The 20994-nt window shown below is 40.3% G+C and overlaps 2 protein-coding genes and 1 long non-coding RNA gene across 5 annotated transcripts in view; all 3 read left to right on the forward strand.

Moving 5' to 3' along the window:
* Positions 1 to 3791: 3791 nt before the first annotated feature.
* LOC115761029 lies at positions 3792 to 4850 on the forward strand. The gene is made up of 4 exons (XM_030702643.1): positions 3792 to 3929; positions 3990 to 4063; positions 4134 to 4281; positions 4738 to 4850. The coding sequence occupies exons 1-4, from the start codon at positions 3821 to 3823 to the stop codon at positions 4848 to 4850; spliced, it is 444 nt and encodes a 147-aa protein (XP_030558503.1). The 5' UTR covers positions 3792 to 3820.
* A 1992-nt stretch (positions 4851 to 6842) lies between these two features.
* On the forward strand, positions 6843 to 8315 carry LOC115761030. Its single transcript, XR_004017702.1, has 3 exons — positions 6843 to 7141; positions 7263 to 7601; positions 7834 to 8315. It is a non-coding gene; the product is annotated as an uncharacterized LOC115761030 (long non-coding RNA).
* A 2373-nt stretch (positions 8316 to 10688) lies between these two features.
* Positions 10689 to 20994, forward strand: part of LOC115761027 (semaphorin-2A) — a 55665-nt gene continuing 45359 nt past the window's right edge. For 2 of the 3 annotated variants that reach the window (XM_030702638.1, XM_030702639.1), the window contains exon 1: positions 10690 to 10864. The gene's annotated coding sequence lies outside the window, so the exon portion shown is untranslated. Of the gene's footprint in view, positions 10865 to 20994 lie in introns of all 3 variants that reach the window. The other variant, XR_004017701.1, reaches the window with a different exon arrangement.

The following is a 20994-nucleotide window of genomic DNA, read 5'->3' on the forward strand; positions in this document are numbered from 1 at the left end:
TCGATATTTCGCCCAAAACTTTGGGACTGTCCTAAAAAGGTGCGTACGCAATATTATGCTTCAGCAATTACATTTAATTCGCATAAAATATTGAAATTGGACACAAGCTTCTTATGGCATTTAAATTATTAAATCTTTTTACAGAAAAGACAATGAAATCAGACTTCACTTTGATACAATTAACTGGTTTGCGTGCCTATAAAAGTCTGCCTCTTTAGTCTTCCAGGGGATTGGACGCCCTTTTATAGAAAATCGGATCGAACTATGTCCATATATTTGAGGGTACCATCTTAACATGAATCTAGAGGTCAAACTATTAACAAAAAGCCGAATCTTATGCAAATCGTTTGAGTTTATAACGAGGGTAGGAAATGTGAACCTATGCCTATATAGGATATTTGAGGGTACCATTTTTTACATGTCAGTCAGACAGGACAAACAGTTTTATATATAGAGATAGATTTTTTGCAAAGTAAATTCTTTAAATATGTACATATAATTACATAAACTCATTGACTCCTCATTGTTATCGTTTGATATTTATTATTTTATGGAGTTTTACTTCATATTATAAGAAAATCATTTGTAGATGGTGAATACTTTGTCTTGATTATCCTTAGACATATCGAACTTTGGCAAAAGTTTTCCAAGGAAAGCACTGTAAATTAGCATTCTAAAAAGATAATACTTGGTCAACAGTTTTCTTTTTAGTGTACTTAGCTAGGGGTTTGCCATCGTGTGCCAGGCCTGTGGCACTTAGCCACCCATCTCGGCTCCAAACCGAATTCCACGTCTCCATCCATGCGAGACAAGTTCATTTAGCACGCATAAAGCAGGAGGCAACATGTGTGTGTGGCGGCAGCAGCTGAAATTCCTTATGCCAGGCAAAGTGAAACTGTCACTGTAAAGGTTGGGTTTTTTTTTTCTCTCGGCCCTTGGATTCTCTTCCTTTTTTTTATTTTGGCAAGAAATGTAAAGTGTGTGGAATGGTGAAGGGCGCAGAGTAACCCAACATACTTACAGAAGTACAAATGGTGGGGGTTGCATATTTAAATTTATGATTATGTCGTTATGCTGTCTGCCCACATTGCTTAGGCGAACGAAAAAGTGACAGCGGCAAACTTAATACAAATTTATGTGCAACATATTTTTGCACTTTTTGTGCTGGGCATAAAACAGCTCACAGCCAGTCAAGTAAGCACCCGGCTCCGGACTCTGGCTATTCAGTTGGCCAAGAACATATGGTGCCTGCTCTGGACAAAGTTTCACTTGATGAGCTCAGGCAGCATGGCTCAATGGGCGCATTTTTGTTGTTTGTTTGTTGTTGTTGTTTTATTTTTTTAAAGCGAACATTAAATAAGAACATTAAAATGCCTCTTGCTAGGCTAAATTGCATTTCATCTAGTCGAGTCATGCTCGAAAATGACAAATTCTTACATAATAAGATGCCGGCAAGAAAAATGGCATTCATTTGGCAGGTGAGACGGCGTGAAATTGACTGAAAGCTGCGCAAAAGCAACGAAAAACAACAACGCAGCACAAGCTGCGTAGCTAACTCATTTTTAAATACAAATTTATGTTGTTAAATTTTTGTGAGCAAACGGCAAATAAAAAATTTGATTAATTCGCAGCGCCTAATGGCTGGCTATAAATTCGGAGTTAATAAAACAAGTAAGCCAGAACATGCCAGCCACGGAGCTGTCAGCCTGAAGCCTTCTTTGCCTTGTGCTAATAACAAATTTGTCACGAGCCACTTTGACAGTTGTGTGTCACAACGCTGAGCTCCATTTCTGGCCACAAAACCGCAAAGGGGAAAAAAAGCAACCTCGCCCAGCCACAATGTCAGCTGCCAACTGCTGCTGACAGCGCGACCAAAACGCACAGTGGGCCAACAAGTCAAGTTTGGGAATTCAGACTATTTTCTATTCAGACTATTTTCTACTTGACATAGGAAGTGTTTGTTGGTAAGATAATATGAATACTTTACTTCTGTGACATTAATTAAACTTGACACATAATTTAGTAAATTAAAATTTAATTAAATGTACGTTCTTATCGAATCCTACAGAATTTCTTTATAAATATTTTATATCAGAATTTTTGATCTCATTTAGTTTTTGCTTATCGTTAGAAACTTGACGCTATTATCTAAGTAAAGAAACGCATATGCCGCATTGGGCATTATTATTATTATTCTTAAATAAACAAAATAATTTTTCAACAGCTTTTATCAGCTACTGTGAAGCATTTTGTCCTACTGTGCTTGAACTATAACAGTTTCTACCACTTCTGCTGCGGCTGTTGCTTACATTCAAATTAGATTAAGAAAACTTTAATTTTATTTCTTAAATATTGCGCGATTGGCGAATGTTGCGTTGCTGGCAAATGTTGTACTATTTTATAAAAACAAGAGTTCTCTAGTCGGAAATGCTTTCTTCTACCTGTTACATAGTTGGCTACAACTATTACATTCTTTTTGCCCATAGAGTAAATGAATTACAAAAACATGGCTAATCAATGGTAGAGGCGCACGCACGAAGCTACTTGCAATTCGATTAGTAAAACCGACCCTGCCAAACTGTCAGCGTCAATTTGCACATAGCTCACACATTTTGAGCGTCAGTTGTAATTACGAGCAATCGGGGCGGGGCCAGCAACAGCTAGAGAAAGAAGAGCTGCCAGGAGATGGGGCTGGCTGGTAGATTTGAAGGTAGCTGGTCGTTGCCTGGTAAAGTGCATTCAAATTGGCTTAAACTAAGACTGTTAAGCGTGCAGCTGTCTAATTGTATTTGGCCCCACCTCCGTTGAGAGCAACCCTTTGGCCCGGCCCGAAAGTAATGCGAAAGTGCCAGCAACTTCAAGATTTATTAGCATCAAGATTAAAGCATTAAAAATTTGCAGACTGCGTGGCACACGAACCACGAACCAGGAGCAGGCAGCTACCCAAAAGAAAGTACCAAGCCCCGAGCTACTGAAGAAAGTGAGTGCAATTTTCGCTGGGCTACATCATCAATTTAGAGTCGTTGCTGCTGCTGCTGCTGTTGCTGCTGTTGTTGCGGTTGCTGCTGTTGACTGTTTCCGCCGGAAGCATGGCGCGAACAACAACAACAACTACATTGCAATGCGCACTTTGGCGGTCAAAACTTTCAACATTAGCACTTAATTTACTGGCGCTACTTAATGAAGTCTACACTTGGCTAATTTACGCGAAACGCGTTTGCCTCCCACTTATGCTATGCGTGCGTGTTTAGTTGTGTGTGTGTGTGTATGTGAGCGTATGTAGCTCCTATCCCAAGCACTATGTCGTATACCGACATTTTGGCAAAACTTTTCACATATTCTGCGTTCAGGCACACTTCAATCACTTTACATTCTTGGCAAAAAAAGAGAAATTAAAACTTTCACATGCATTGTTATAGTCAAGGCATTAGCGGCATTTTTGAAGTTCTCTCCAAGGTACCCTGCTCTCTAATGAAATTTACATTAGCTCAATTTATATATACTTGAAAGTTGGTTGTACTTTTCATATTTCTAATTATCAAACACAATTAGGCTCGAGCTCACTGTGCTGGGCAATATATAGCAATTTTTGCAGAATGTAGATGACTGTTCATTCATGTTATTTCCTGTAAAAATATATATTGCAAATATTTTATATGTGGCATTAAAAAACTCATTTGCATTTCATTTTGATAAGGAGCACATAGTAATAATAATTTATGCGTCAGTACCTCCAGCAACGATTTGTGTCGCAATATCGTTCAGTTCTTAAAGTGTGTTGCCCGAATTAGGTTCGGTTATTCAAAGCGCGCTCTGTGAAATGTGTCTCAGGTGCTCGAGCAGAAACGCACGCCTTGGAATTGCGGTGCTCTCCCTGATCGTCTCAATGGTAGTCATTGTATTCGTGGAGGGTCTGCAACACAAGCAGGGTAAATGTGCTAAGCCCTTGCCTAGACTGATAACAAATTAATTAGATAAGGAAATTACAGATCAGCTGTTTATGAATCATATATGTCTGCTGCAGGTTTTTGCCAGCTTGCTGCTATTTGTGGGTTCCATTAAAGTGAGTTGGATATCAATTTGTATTTCCATGAAATATGTTTTCTTAAAAATTGCGCCTTTTTTTTTCGTAGTGTAATCGCTGGTACTTTACGCCTTGGCTGCTTATCGCTGCTGTTTTTGTATATGCTTTAGTCTATAAAAGTCTATACTATTGGTTCCACATACTGCGCTATACGAAACATTCCCTGCTGATCATTTCGTTGCTTTACACCATATCAGGTGGGCTGACTACAAATGTTTTCTTTTGTACCTTGTGCCCATTAAAAAGAATTAGAAGCAATTCCACATTTGACAGCACAGTCGACAATGTCATGTAGATCTGTTACTGGTTATTATTTTCCGTATATTAAAGAGCGTCGATCTTAGAAGACTGTAGCTAGCTCCTACATCATCATAAATCACATTTTGAATTTAACCAAATGCAGATAATTTAATTTTCTCTATACGTCTTTCTGAATCATCTAAACTGTTTATAGAAATAGGAAAATATATACAGCATTTATTTAAGAAATTATCTTCCAATTCCAATGTAATGTTGGGAGAAAGTAGGTTTTAAATGTGGAAATTACGTTTAAATCTATTTGGAGTTGGGCACATGGCATCTGTCAGTCGGGCATACTCGACTGGAGCACTTTTAGCACGCAATGAATAATCTTTTGTATCATATTTGCTTAGGTTTCTGGTGTTATTTTATAAACGCTGTCTTGCAGGATTTTCAAGAAATGCGACGAAACCGCAAGACAAATGCTCATAAATATGTATATAATCAGATAGTTGAAATTGTATAAAATATAAAGCTGCATTCAATACCAAATGCCAAACCTAGTTGACTAATGGTTGGGTCTGAAAGGCGGGTAACTTATAAGGGGAGGCCACAAAGTTGACGCCTGGCAGTCAAAGCCGAAGGGAATCGCTGCCAACTGCTAAGTGTGAAATGCAATTGAGCTGGAAAAGAACACGCAATGCGACGTCGACGTCGACGCTTGTGCAATGTGTGTGTGAGTGAGTGTGTAACCGGAAGCGTAGCCAAAACTAAAATAAGCGTTAAAATGTCTGCTAAAGAAGTGGAGCCCAGCACCAGTCGCAGTATCAGCTGCGGCTGTGGCAGGCACGCGTCTGCGGGGTTGCGGTGTATGTGGCACATTGCATGCGTATTGCATTACCACTGTATAGTCACACACACCTTCACACCCACACACACACATACACACGCAGGCAGGCATGCACCAAAGTGACATATGAATAGATACATGCGTTGTTGTTTGTTTGTCTCCCTCTGTCTGTGTGTTTGTCTAACCGTGGCTGAGTTGTCGTAATCCAACGAGCAGACAGGTTAAATACACCGCAAGGACAGGCCACACACACACACACATATATATACACAACCTGCAAAAAAAAAATGGACAAAACGAGTTAGGATAAAGTGGCAACGCGGCCCGACAAGGCGGCAAACATGTGCTGCGTGTTGCTGCAACTGTCGCAACAACGCAGCTTCACCAAGGACTTGTCTGGGCAGGGGCGTGCAGCAGGGGGAGGGGGGAGGGGGGCAGCCACCAAGCCAGACGCAGCCAGCAAACAATAATAATGCAACAATAGTGTGTGCCGCAAACAAATTGCTCTTGTGTGTCTGACTGTGTATGCACGTGAATGTGTGCGTGTGTGCTGTTCATCGGGTTCACTTGCAGATTAGTTTTGTTGTGCATTTTTATTTGCGTTTTCACACACACACACACACACACACACTCACACACACATACACTGCGGCACACAGGCGTAGCTTTGGCAAGCTTATGGAGGGGTTGCAATTAGCTGAGCACAAAACTCACACAAAACTTGCCCAAATCCAGCTGCGGGCAAAACTTCCGTTCGCTAAATAGCAGCCGGGAAGCCCCCTCCACGGTGGCGCTACTGTGTGCTCGGCTGTCTGCCCTCTGAGCTTTTGTTGTCTGCGAAGTTTGGCTTTGACATAACATTGCCACCTGAACGCCCAACCCACAGTTGCTGTTCAAAACACAAAATCCATTCATTCAAACGTGTTCAGCTGAATTGAAAATTAACTATAAATTTGATGGCAACACGGCAAAAACTGTCTGCCACAACGGCAACTCTGTCCAAGTGCTACACACTACACTGGCCAAACGAAGGTGTCAACAACTCTGGCAGCAGTTGACACCTCTGCCTTTAGCTCCGGCGATTCTGCTGAAATTTAATGCGACTGCCCCGTTCTGCAAGAGTTTCCAAAACAGAAAATTCATTAAAAAACCAGTGTGAAATGAAAAACCCAAATTGAATTGCCCAAAAATTTGTTTGCCGAGCGTCGAAGCCACACAAAGGTGCGAACTACTTGTGAAACGCTGGGGGAGGGAGGTGGTTAGGGAAGGGGTCCGGCTTTTAACCCTCTTGACAAGCTGTGCTCCCCCGAGAAGGGGGACATAATAAGTAAAACATGTTGTGTTTCGCATGAGTGTTGCGCAAAAAGGACACCTCAGCCCATTTTATGATCGCCGCCGTTTTCTTTGTGCGTGGAATTAACTCGGAGCTGTAAATTTATACAAAAAAGTGTTGAATTTAACAGCCGTTAAAAAGCTGCTCGTTCGGGTCAGAGACTAAAAGCAATTTACACAAAATGGCAGACGAATAAAACGAAATTCAATAAAATGTTGGCCAAGTATTTGAAAGGACTGTGAAAACAAGCGAAGCTTTGCTACCCACACGATAAACAATAGGCTGGCGCTGAAACTAATAAATTTTGTCAAATTCAACAAATCACACATACTTACTGATATATCCAGCTAAGCATACACACACACACATACACGCACACATTGAAACGTTGGCGGAAATCATTTAAGCTGCCAAATCAGCCAAGCAGCTGGGCCAAAGCTGGCGTCAAGCTGAAGGTATTATTAAGGTAGTGACTGCGGCTGAGGCTGTGGCAGCGGCAGCAGAATGGCCAGATGCCGGGGCAAAAAAGGCGATTAATATTCATTCAGTGTCGCGCGTATATCACTTTTTATTTGCACAGCCAACGAGCGCGCGCCGGCAAGTATGCAATGGAATTCGCCGCACGCAGCAGCAGGTGAGCCAGCGTGTGTGTGTGTGTGTGTGTGTGTGTGTGTGGCGCGTGTTGATGTGTATGAGTAACGCACAATTACATACAACAATTTGTGCTTTGTTTCTGTGCACGTCCGTGTGACTAGCCACCGCACCCAGCTCCCAAATCGCCAAAGAGCAATCGTGCAGCAACAGACCAGACCGAACCCCAACAGAACCAAAGCAGACCAGCACAATAGCCGACTCGGTCTGTGCGTGTATGTTTGTGCCTGTGTGTGTGTATGTGAAAATCTCTTCGCTTTTGGACGCCCGCTTCCCCAAGGAGACGTGCACTTCGAATTGGATGCCCAAACATCAAGTCAGCGTGCTGCGAGTCTGCCAAGACGAAAGCACTTGCAGATGCAATTTCGCAGCCTTTCGATGCCCGATGCTCGGGTATTTTTCGGTTTCTATGTGAAAATTGAGAAAAATTGCCAAACGACTTGGTAAGCGATATTCTGTTTTGACAAACTAACACACTGCCAAGCTGCCAAGCGCCATTGTGCAACGCTCAAGTGGGCCAGGGCCAACAGCAACCAGAGTTGGGCTGCTGCCAGGTGTGGCAGCTGCATAGCTGTTGAGCTTGTCGAGCTGCTGCTCCTGCTGCTGCTGCTGTTGCACAGCCTTTTGGCACTTATTGTTAGTTTAGTTAGGTTTTTTCTTTTTTGACAACTTTAGACACTGCCAGCAAGTCACAAAGGCAGAAACGATGTTGCGTCAAATCAAATGAAATTCGACTGCTGTCCAGCGTGTTGCGTTACAGTTGAAATGTGGGCGGGCCAATGGGCACGGCCCACAAAATTACCACTGGGATCAGAGCAAATGACGCGAAACAGTCACACGAGCAGGACCAAAGCAGAGAGTGAGCGAGAGATTGTGGGCGGTAAAGCGAGTAGCAGCAACAACAAAAACATGCCTTACATAACAAGTAACGGGTGCTCCAGTTGAGGTTGGCTGACTAGAAGATGCCCTGTACTTCCGTATGCATAAAGCAAAGATCAAGGCTATGCTATCATACATTTGCTGCCTTTAGGTCAGGTAAACCTTGACTGAAAATCTATAGTTGTCGAACTGTTCCATGGTTTGAATAGGAGAAACTAAATTCCAATTTGAAGTCTCTAGATCGAAGAGTTCATATTAACTGCAGTCAATAATACTCAATAATAATACTCCAGCATATATAAAATATATATATGTAGTCTGTTATGTACAATTGCTCTGAAACAATATACCCTTTCTTGGCCAGTTTCACTCGGTTCAGGGTATAAAAATCGTGCAGGCCATGCTAAACGTTTATCCCTTTTAGCCCCCAGTAAGGAGAAGAGCCGGGCCAACAATGGACGTCTTCAGTTTCAATGGCCCGTTTAGCTACTGCTGCCTGCTTTGCTGCTGGCTCGTAAGCTGAGACTGATTGTGGGGCCGTTGTAAGTCGTATCCAGATAAATGCCGCATCATTGGTTATTTATATGCGTGCATCGCAGCGGGGCACAGTGGCTTAAGCTGCTGTGCCAGCCACCTGGCCCTTATCCAACTCTTACCTGGGCTCAAACGATATATTTATTTGATTTCATTGATGAATGTACGTAACCGCTTGGAAGTATTTTCGTCATGGCTACCGCTCCAGTGGCTTATGTCCTCTCCTTAACTTAACTTGCCCCGGCAATGTGCATAGTTTCAGTTTTGATGGCTGGCAAAACATATGAACGCACAACAGTCTGTTGAGACACGCGCAATACGTAATTGAAGCTGTCTGAAACTTGTGTGTGTGTGTGTGTGTGTGGGAGTTTGTGGCGAAATTAATTAAATGGCATTCAAATGATTGGCTACGTGCCATTATTAATTTGCGCATAAATTATGCACATGTCTTAATGCCTAATGATTTCCTTTTTATGGCCAATCACTCGACTTGGCCACAAATTAATCAGCCAGCGTTTCCCATTCAATCTGCATGAAAATACTCGTAAATATTTAAATGCCGCACGTTTTCCATTTGCTCGATTTGCGTGTGTTGCTCAGAGGAACGGGTTGCTTTGATTTATAGCAATTGATTTGCGTGCCACTAAACGCGCTGCGCAATTTATATTTCCGTTTAGTAATCCGTCACAATAATTATCATAAAAATATTTTTAATCACACACAGTTTAATTTTATGTTCTGATTGAACAATATCAATAAATATTTTATGTAAAGAAATATATCCATATATTTATTAATCAACCATTGAGTGGGAATGTTGCAATTAGATGCAATTGACTCGCGATAATCCTTAAGAGTCAGATTAAACAACTCAAAACAGGCTGCTCGCAAAAATATACTCGTAGTTTTTATGTATTGAGCAGACGGTGTATTTAATAAAAAGATAAGTGGAAAATAAAGCTAGTCTGTACTTGGTTCAGGTAGACATGTTGCTAAAACCAACGTTAATATTATTAAACCACGCTCATATATATATTTAATTTGTAATATATATTGCCTATTAATCAAGAATTAAAATCGAAAAATATAATTTTGTTTACATCTATATTTGGTTGTATAATGAAAGATAAAGAACACACCGTTTTTGTTTGAATTATGTGTTAACTCTACAAACTTGTACGACATTTCTTGGATCACATTTCTTGGCTTATAGAAAGAATCATCGTACCTATACTTAAGCTCTTGCTGACCTTAAACAAAGATCTGTTTCAGTCCATTCTGCAGTCCGTATTAAAAATTTATTGCCCATAGATCTGAGAGCTTGTCACTTAGCCCTGCGGTCATCAGTATAGCCTTTTGTTTTCCAATTTATTTTTACCCGTTGCTCGATTAGTTCGTAGTGCTCATTGCCATATGGACATGGGCAGGGTTTGCCTGACAGTGTGAGGTTTTGGCTAAGGATTTATGTGCTGTGCACTAGATTTATGTGCTTTTTCGTTGTGAAATTGAGAGTGCGCGTGTGAAAGCAACTGAGCAACTGTGCTAATTGAGTAGAGGAATGAATGTGGCTCTGGCAGCGGAGGGCAAATGGAGCTCTTCAGCTACATATTAAGGGGAGGCATTACGTTTTCAGTGTAAACATAAGCCTTTGGATTGGCCAACATGCAATGCCAGCACTAAACAGCTCGCAGTCGGTAGTTGATGCAGGAACATATTCTGCCAGTGCCTTAACAGTGGACAATTGAAGTTAACAGCTGGCGGGGCCAAACGCCTGCGCGCTGCAACGTAAACAACTGTTAAACAAAAAGCCGGCAAGTGTACCCAGTAACATGGCCCAAACGCGGGCAGCGTTGCCAGCTGCGAGAGTGAACAGAAATACTGGTTTGTTGTCTTTGACACGCAGCCGATGGCAAGAGAACGAAAGCCCGACGAAGTGGCTGACGAATGCGAAACGTTCGGGAATGGCAACTTGAACGTCGACAACGGCAACAGCAGCAGCAGAAACCAGAAACAGTTTCAGTTTGTGCTGCAAACGCGTTTCGAACGGTTGCATGTTGCATGTGGCGTGTGGATGAAAACCAGAATTAACTCGTATTAGCCAAATACAAGTAGAATATAAATAATAAGAAATACATCAGTATAAAATACGACATGTGCTTAATGCAAATAAATTGTGACTGTGTGTGTTTGTGTATGTGCAGTAACTAAAATTAAAAAGAAAATTAATTGTTTTGACAGTTGTCGATTGTGAACTGCAAAATTGTGAATTGCATGCCAGCGGCGCGCACACAAGGTGAATATATACAAATACAAACAGCATCAGCTATAACTCACATATTCACATATATATCGAAGTTATGTTATTGAGTGTGTGTGCCACAACCTGAAATTTAGTTTGACTCGTTGTGTGCAACATCAAGTGTCCCTTGTTTGGGTTTTTTTTTTTTTTTTTTAATTTTTATATATGCATCAACTGGCAAACTGGCAGCGTCAGCTCCTCAGCTCTTAAGTATTCATGGGCCTGTACTCGATACTGCGTCTTGTACCTGTTTGCATTTGCCAGCACAGCTCGTTTTATTTTTTTATATATATTTTTTTATGTCTTGTTCGCCATTTCATGAACTCAAAGTCGTTTGCATTTGGCTGACCAGTTGGACCAGCTCTTGGCGGCGCTTGACTCTTGACTTGCTTGCAACATAACAGATCTCTCGCTCTCTTGTTATTGGCCATCATTTGTGGGAATTCTCAGGCTAATTGCAAATAAATTCCAATTGCTATGCGAACATAAAAGTAGATCAGCGTAGGGTAAGCGCAAGCTTGTGAAAACTTAAGCTCATGGCAATGAAAAAGCGCAACAAAAAATGCATAACATAAATTCTATTTGCATAAAACATAATTGTTATTGCCACTTAGCAGCGAGCTAAGCCCAGCTGAAATGCAATAAAAAATAAAGTTAAAACAAAAAAATGCAGAGTCTGCAAGCAGAACCAACGGCAGCACCTGGCTTATGCCGGAACGTGGCCCAACAATAACCAGAAAGCAACGTAGAAAACGGCCAAAATGCAAGGCAGACAAAAAACAAAACCGGGCAGCGCATCGCATCGCGAGGTCATTTTCCATTGCCCTTGCTCTGCCTCTATTCCGCCGCAGCCCTGCTCGACCCGCACCTTTTCGCGGCTGCGACAAAGAACTTCAAAAGCATTTCAGGCTGCGCAAAACTTCGCATCGTCTGTTTTTGGTCATTATGAAAAGAAAATATGCGGCAGTAACTGCGACAGCGGCACAGCTCAAAAGACCCAAAAAACATTGAACGGGCAAAAACTGAGCCAGAGAAAAATTACAACGAAAACAAAAAAAAAAAAAAAAAAAAAAAATAGCAAGAAAATAGCCAAAACAACCAACTATCGCGGCATGCTCAAAGCATTTAAGCGCCTTTGACACCCAGCCGGCAGTTGGAGCAGGAGCAGAAGCGGCAATCAGGCCAGGCTGGAGCTTAGCAGCGGGCTCCAGGTGCGGGCAATTTGGCGCGCATTTTGCATGTGCGAGCGACAGCTGCCAATCAACGGCTTCGCTTTTTGGCCATCGCATGTCAGGTTACAGCCAACAAAAACAATGCCGATTCCAATATTCTGTACGAAAAAGAAAAGAAACGAACAAAAAAGTTGTTCTAAATTCTTGTCAAATTGTAGTAATTGTGCGATAATAGGACAAAGTTATTTGCATAAATAAGCAACTGGTTTTTAGCCTCAAAAAAAAAAAAAAAAAAAAAAAAAAAAAAAAAACTGAAATATTTTATTCGGCAGGTCGATGATTTAATACTCTCGAAAATAGTTGACCCTATACGAACGTTTTATTTCCGATCATTATTTAAAATACTAGCAAAAATAATGCTCCATAAGTTGTAATACAGTTTGGTTGATATGTTAAAGACAGAGTGAAGATTGTAATTGATCAAGGTATTGTCAAAATACTTTAAAAAGTTCTCCCTGCACAAGAGTCACATTTCGACCGATTCTTTCCATAGAACAATACGATTTAGTAGACGCATGTTGAATGACAGAAGTTGCAAGACAACAAAATTCATTATAACAACTGAGTTTCCCATGAAATACAATACCAAGCCGGCCGACTGCGAAATGTAGAACATGTAAACGGACCTAAGCAAAGACCCATTTTAGTATTTTACATTTTGCGACATAATCAGAATTCCCTTTGTAAGGGTATGCAAAAGAAATAATAATGAACGAGGCGAATGTCCACGTACTCATTCTCCGGTCAACTACTTGAGTCGTAGAGTCGTAGGTAAATTGCCCAAGACTTATCCACTTATAATAATAACTTCACATTCAATTATTGGGCATTCAGTGGGGCAACAAAGACATTTGCAGATCATTAAATGAATGAAGCAATTACTTTCTTATTACTGCATATTTGATTTAGGTGAAACAACGATTTCAATTGTTGCAACTTCAACAAAAGTATGTTTATTGATGTTCACAATGCATTTTTATGCACTGTTAGAGACTATTTTAAAAATGTGTCTAGATGCATAACTGCTCTGATTGCCTAAAGTATTTAAAGTGTTGTCGGAATGATCTGTCAAATCGTTTCTATGTCTTTTAATGAAAACATTTTATGATTCTTTTAATTTTTTTCTTTATTTTTTAGTTACTTGCTAAGCAAGTTATTACCATGCTGATAGTACAATTGTTGGAGCTGATCAGCTCAGATACTAGTATTTAATGCTACAATAAAACGATATAACTATTATGAACATAATGTTGCTGAAGAGGCTTATAAGATATTTTAAGCTCTGTAGCTCTTTATAATTAGCATTTAAATTTTATAATTTGAAATTTTGGTCAAATTGTTTTTGTTAGCTAAATTTAATTTTGTTCTGCCGCAATACGCAAAACTTATTCTGTGTGTATCTCCATTGTATCTTCAGTTGCCCAAAAGCTTAATATAAGTACGAACTTTCCTGTTGTAGCCGCAAACATTTTGTGCTGTGACCGCAATTAATCAAAAGTCAAATATTAAATGTTCTATTGCACCAAAATAGTTAAACTATAATAAGCCTGCAGTCGGAGCTTATCGATTCCTATTTCTGGTCAAGTTAATGTTTTCATTGCGTTTGCCGGAAATGCCGTGTCCCGTTTTTGCCGCCAACACCAAAAAAGAAAAAACCAAATTACGCCTAATGGTTTTTTAATTGTAACAATAATTGCTGTCGCCATTGCATGAACAAAAGAAAAAAATGAAAGCCAAAAAAACAATTAAAAAAACGGCACGCCGAAGATTAAATACCCTTGCACATATATAGCTTAGAAGTGCTTTTATGCAAACGCTTTATTGCTGTTCAAATGTTCCACTGTAGAAAAAGTATGATATATTATGTAATTCGGTCTTCTAGATGTATAAGAGAAATGTTTAGAGAACCATTTTCAATACAAGCCAATTTTTGACAAATTCTGTCGATATGATAAAAGTCCCATGTTGATCAAATTTTTATGTATGTAAGCAGCATAGTGAAGCTTGTGAATAGCTAAGATATCTCGATACATAGAACTAGACAAAACAGGTTTTTCCTATAAATGCATGGGAGGAATCGTAAGAGCAGTCCTGATCAAAAAGCCCTCAAATATAAAAAATGTATTAAGAAGAACTGAATTTTCGAGCGATTAATTGCATGGCAACTATTTGATATAAAGTTTCGATACAGCCAATTCCGAGATATCTATATCTTTCTATGCTTTATAAGTTCAGAGCTGTGCCCTTCTGTGCCTTACACAATTCATGACAAAATTAAAATACCCTCGCCAAGTGTATAAAAAGCCGGTAACATCGTCGCAATTAATGAATGCTCTACGCAAGTGTTTAGATGGCTGTGAATTGACCAGCGACCGGACAAATGGAAGAGGGAGAAAAAAAAACGAATTCCTTGGCAAAGCTCGACACATAATCGCTCATTTGGGCCGTGTGTGTTGTATTTGTTGTTGTTGTGCGTGTCTATAATTAAGCCTAAAAGTGCTGGCCTATGCCTTTTTTATGAGCCAACTGTCCCATCAGCGTGCAGAAGCCTCGCAACTTGCTGACTTTCCATGCTGAAATCTCGCTTTGTTATTTTATTATTTTCTTTTTTTGTTGCTTAAGGCCAAAACTCGCCTTTTGTGGCACGGAGTCCAGTTGATTATGAGCATTTTATGTAGCTTGTTGCTGGTTGGTTTTGTTGTTGGCATTTGGCAAGTTGCACAGTTTTTGGTTTGCTGGCATCGCACACTTTTCTAGCATACTCTTGTGCGTTCTGCGGTCTCTAATGTGCGCCATTTTGGTTTTAAGCGCATGTATGCGTGTGTGCGAACTGCTTCTGTTTCTTTGTTGCCGCATTTGCCCAGAGGTCATTACAGAAGCCTTGCCCGTTGTTCAAATGCCGTGCTGCCGCCAACTTCCGCTGAATCTGCTGCCTCGGAGCCTCTGGCTTTTGCCTCTGGCCTCTAAAGTGGCAATTTGTCTAGTTTTGTAAGCGCCTCTTTTAACGATAATGATGATTGCGCTTTGTTGCGTTTTTATTTCACTGAACAGACACTCACACACACATACACAACGCACACACTCAAACCCGTACACACACGACCCGCCGCACACACACGGAGACAGTCGCACATGCAGATCCAATGTGGTCAAGCGCTCAAATAACCTGAAACCGAGTCCATTTTCATGGCTCAAACTTTGTTTTGCTTTCATTTTGCGGACACATTTGTTCTGTTTGTCTCTTTGGCAGTGTTATTTGCTTAGAATTTTCCGATTTTCATTCATACAATGTAGGCGCGCTCCGCCCACCCAATGCAAATGTCAGTTCATTCCGTTTGTGAGTGGTCTAGTTCAGACAGTAGCTATTTTTACTTTTTATACGCTCGCAAAAGGTATTTTTTATTTCGTCACAATACGTGTAAGGCATAGAAGGTATTTGCGAATCTAGAAAGCATATCATTCACGACCAGTATTCATAGTTGAGTAGATATAGCCATGTCCGTCTGTCTGTTTTAAATCTATCGTCGTGAAACCTAGCATAGATCCAGCTTTTAATTGCAGGCAACACATGCCAGAGTTCATTCGAACTAAGCTCTTTTTTATATAGCTGACATAGAAAAAAGAACAGATTAGAAAATGAGTACTTGTATGGAAAAGTCTTTTTTTTTTGTCAATATATCTTCACTTATCTTAACATTTTCGATTTCATGCTCATATCAGCGACGAATCCTATGAGCCCCGCAATACTTTATCTTAAAGCTCCATATCATATAGCTCCTACAGAAACAATCGGCTGAAAATAAAGCGAATACATAGATGCACTTCCATATCATGTGTCTATAAGGGCATTTAATCTGCGGCGTGTTGTTCTCTCTGGTTGTTTCTATTTTAGCATTGTCCGTCAACGTCTGTCGCTGGGCTTAGGTCCTGTTTTCCTTTTTTCGGACTCTTTTGCTGCCGTGTCGTCGCCATTGTTAATTTTTATGTACGGTTATTTTCGCATTTGCTTTATTGGCCATGTCCACGGTCCACTGTCTAGACAATTTGCGTGGCAGCTCGCGTGGCCACTAGTAATGCCAATAATTTTCCGTCTGCCTAGTCAAATGTTTGTTTGTTTTTGTACGTTTTGTGTGCACAACTATTTGATTTTTGTTTTGACATGAAATTTGTTGTGCGTGTGTTTGTGTGTCTGATTTATTTTCATTTTGTGCTCAGGTAAATAAAATATGCGCCTTACAATCGGAATTTGTAAATATTTTGCCGCAAACGTGCATAAATAAAATTGAATTGCAATTTGCAGACGCATCGAAATTGATGTCCATTCGAAATATGGGCGCACAGTGCGTATGATAGATGCTTTTATATAGCAAGCATATAAAATCAATAAACGTTTTGCGGTTTCGGCCATTTCAGTGCGCTCTTGGACACTAATATTTGCGGCTGGTCAGTGACAAGACAGCAGCTACGTAGCTGCTAGCCAATCTATCGATTTATCTCCGCCTTTGTCAAATAACATCAACTGATTACTTTATCACAAAAGCGTAAAATGAGCAACACACATACGAACACGCACACACACACACACACACATTACTGTAGACACCCAATGTTCCAGCCACTGAGGTCAGCTCCATAGAGAGAGAGAGAGAGAGAGAGAGAAGAACTCAGAACTCCGACGGCATTCACGTGCTGTGGCTGCCACATTGAATGACTTTATCGGCTGCTAAACGTCGCTTGGTCATTTGAAGCGCACACGTTTAACCCGCTTTTACGCACACACATACACACACACTTATAAATGTTGACTGGCATTACTGATTTTGCCCGTTAACCCTCCGTCCCTCTGCGTGTGTGCGTGTGTGTGCGCTCGACTATTGGCTGCCGCTTGGCCCTCTAAAAGTTTATTGCTTCATTCTGTTGTGCAATTTAATCGATGTCGATGTCTGCCCCTTCATCATCCCCTCGCCCCCGCTTCCTCTCTGCCATGTCCTTGTCTGGGCTTTCTGATTTTAAAGCGCAGCTAATGTAAATCGCTGTAATATCGCCATTTAGGGCTTAATGAGGCCTGCACAATTTAAGAGGCTTGTTCCCATGTGAGCTAGAGGGCTAAAAGTTACGAGCATTTCTGTATTTTTGGCATTATTTTCAGCTGACATGAAGCATGCCAGTCTTTTTGAAAATAGGCAGATCCACTTATAAGTTAAATTTTCCGAATTTAATCATTGCATTCTCTGTTGGCAATTAAGTTGCGAATGTTGGGCCAGTGAAGGGAGATAAATTATAGTTGAGTAAGCTGGTTTACTTTGCACAAGAGAATGCTAGATGTTAGATAGTGTAATCAATTCATTCAAGTTATTGATTTATCTTATAATGTTCATGGCAATATTTGTCATGAGGATAAATTTACCTTATTCATAAACTCATCAAAACTCAAAACTGATAAATAGAAAAAAAATTATGTTTAGTTTAGTTAAACCTATTTATAAGTAACTTGAAAAGTGTAAAAAATTAAGCTTTTTATTGGCTGCCAATGAAAAATACTTTTCTTATACAAACAAAGTGCGCTGCCAATTCATGAAGATGGGCGTGAATCAAACTTCAGACCTTGTGTATAACTTTTTGGTTCGTTATTTGGTTTAACCCTAGCCAAAAGCTGCTTTATTAGCCAGGCCCCGCCTTCACGGGGACTTAAATATTTATGCTTTTCATTAAGTTTGTTTGGCACCGTGTCAATCATCAAACGCCCCCCAAAAAATGTTTGCTTGTTCCTTGTGTATTTTGTTGTTGCTGCTGCTTTTCGGTTTCTTAAAGCAATTATCTTATAACACAACACGCAATCCGAGGGGTCAATCTGTGCCGATTGCTCCTCATTTTGCGCTACAATGCGCTTTCAAAGTATTTAAGTACCTCGAGCCGCAACAACAGCAGCAGCTTCAACAACAACAACAACAAAAGCAAAGGAGCCAGAAATTCATCCGTCTGGCAGTTAGGCAGGAAACGTTTTAACCCCTTTCTGGCCATTATTGTGTACGCCTTTGTACGTATATGATTATGTATTTTGTTTATCTTCAAGCCGAACGCGACGGGAGCCCCAAAGTCGTCGCTGACGTCTCCTGCGTCCTTGTAGGTCCGCCACCAAAATACGTGCACACACACACACGCACCCTCATAGTAGAATTCCCGTCTGCGCCAAGCAAAAACGTAATGAAATGCAAAATCGCTTAAGTTCGTTGTGAAAGCACCCACCTCTAAAAAGGCAGTCCTCGCCGTAACACACACAAACACACACACACACACCACACTCTGGCCCCTTGGCCCCCTCTTGCAGCCCGTTCAATCCCTTGCCCTTTGTTGACAGCGTGTTAGTGCAAACTAAATGAATTTCTCCACGGACTGTGGGTTTTTGTTTCGGTTAGTGCGTTTTTATTCGGGATTACGTCTGGCTGGGTGACTGCCTGGTTGGATGCTGCACTCATTTAACTGTGCTAATGCGGGGCACTCATAGACACACTCACATATAATTAAAGCGCTTTTTCTGCCTGCGTGTGTGTGTGTGTGTGTGTGTGTGTGTCGGTGGGTCGCGTCAACTTCAACATAATCATCATCATCATCCTCATGCTCAACAACTTTACATCCACATAATAATCGACTTTACTAACATGGCTGTGGCCATTGTATACTTATTACTGCTGTTTATACCCTGTAGCAACTACCCTAAGGTGTCTTAATTAAAGGTTAATGTGTCCACAAAATTTACGGAAAAGATCTTATGTGAAAGCCATATAGCAGTGGAATTTTCTATGGGGGTTTTGGGGTTCTGCATTCAATTAAGTGCGCCATCTAACAACACCTTAGCTTAATATGTTGGTAGTGTAACGTTTTGATTGAGAAATTATTTAAATACAATTTTATATATGCCTAGAGCAAAATAATTAGATATCTGCAAACAATAAATGAAGAGTTAAATTTGTTGTAAATAAACACAGATGCGTTCAACACAAAATATCCAGATATCTACCGATGACCAAATCCTAATAAGCAGGTAACTGCATTGGGCTTGGTAAATTTAAATTTCCTTGCCGTGAAAAAAGTATGTTGATAGGCCAAATTCTGCCAAACGAACATTTATCACAAGCTTTATTTAGAAAACCTACCAAATTTTTAAGCAAGATATCAGAGATATTTACATCAGATAGAGCATTACATGTAGTCGAATACCCTGCTATGATTCTCAGATCTTTTAAGTTATTTCGTTGTTGTCTCTTAGCATAATTGAATGCGCAGACACTTTGAAATTGTTCTCCATGTGTACTCCGTCTGTCTGTGTGTGTGTGTGTATGTGTGTGTGGGAGTTGTTTTCAATGACTTCCGCATAAGTGTTTAATTTCCTGTGTATTAACATGCTTAGCAAACGCACAGCAAAAAAAAAAAAAAAATAAAACGCAACGAGCCACAGGCGGCTATTCAGCGCAGCAAACGCACCTCTTAAGCGTTCAGCAGGGGGTTGCAAAAAGGTGCGTGCCACAGCCCTTGGGCGGCATAACGATTTGTGCCAACAAATTTATTTAAAAAGGATTATCAGCAGCTAAGCGCCATGCTGGCACACTTCAAAGGCAAAGCCCCAGACACGCCCCCTGTCTACCGTCCCGTTTCAGTTGCCAGTTACCCCGCCAAACCTCAGTGCTTGTACGTGTAGAAATTTTGCACATGCACAAATACACACACACTCACACCCACACACACACACACACCCTCACAAAGGGCATGAAAACAAACACAAAAATGTAAGCATTGATGGCATATGCAAATTTCAATGTCAAATTCATGCCACATATGAAAATATATATAAAATTTGACATTCAATTTTCTCTGGCACTCAGTCGGGGTAAGCGTGTGTAGGCGAAATGGGGGTATTCAAAATGACAGCACACAAGGCTAAGTGGCTTTATTTAGCGATATACTGAGTTAACCTGAGCTATTTCCATTCAGTGTTTGCCTTTGATGTCGCCCGGCGTTGCCAGGCGTTTGGTAAAAGTAGTTGTTAATTAAAATTCTATGCGATTATTGAAATTATATTATTTAGCTATGTGTTAATAATTAGATCTCACAGCAAAGCTGAAAGCTGCTCGCGCTTGAGATCTCTCGAGCACTTGTGCGCTCCATATGAAGTGTTATCGCTAGGCAGATAACATTGCGACACTTCGTTATGGAAATCAAATCTATTGGTATCGCTTATAGCTGCCCAGCGAGTTCTTCGATATAGCACAGACTAGGACAAGAGACAATAAAAATAAAACGCAATAATAAAACAAGAAAATAGTCATAAAAGAAATCAGTAAAATATAATTTTGAGTTTGTGTCCATATCAAAGTATTTGTAAGTTATTTTTAATGTAATTTTATCTACTTTTGCCAATCACAATATAAAATGTTTTACTTAAAATCATAAAAATTTCTTTCAAACAAATCTATTTTTATGAGTACAAATACTTGCTGAGTCCAGAAATAGAGTCCCTTTTTGAGCTTTCTCTAAATAACTGCTTGGAAGTATAAATAAATGAAATGAATGATTTAACCAATGAAGAACTTTTAACACAATTGAATGAAATTTGATTCCCTTAATGGGAACTCAAGGTGCGAGTTAAATAAGTAACTTGACACGGATTCAACCCGAAGCCTGAAAGGAGCCTGGGCAACATTTTTGACATTTTTCTACGGCAGTTTCTAGACGAGTATTCGTCATGCCTGTGTGCAAATGAAGTTCCCCGACAATTTCGTTTAAATTTGACTGAACATTACAAATTTCCAGCGCCCTTGATCTATATATATGTATGTGTATATATTTATATACTTTGGGGCGTGAGAAATTCAATTTGCAGGCATGTCCATCAGC

The sequence above is a fragment of the Drosophila novamexicana genome, unplaced genomic scaffold, assembly GCF_003285875.2.
Source record: "Drosophila novamexicana strain 15010-1031.04,08,12 unplaced genomic scaffold, DnovRS2.1 tig00000462-arrow-pilon, whole genome shotgun sequence".
NCBI lineage: Eukaryota > Metazoa > Arthropoda > Insecta > Diptera > Drosophilidae > Drosophila > Drosophila novamexicana.

Excerpts from the sequence above, each read along its gene's own strand:
- LOC115761029 (XM_030702643.1), top strand. The coding sequence starts at position 3,821 with ATGTGTCTCAGGTGCTCGAGCAGAAACGCACGCCTTGGAATTGCGGTG. Across the intron at positions 3,930-3,989 it reads GGGTCTGCAACACAAGCAGG|ATCAGCTGTTTATGAATCAT; the intron begins GTAAATGTGCTA and ends AGGAAATTACAG. Across the intron at positions 4,282-4,737 it reads GTTGCTTTACACCATATCAG|GTTTCTGGTGTTATTTTATA; the intron begins GTGGGCTGACTA and ends ATATTTGCTTAG.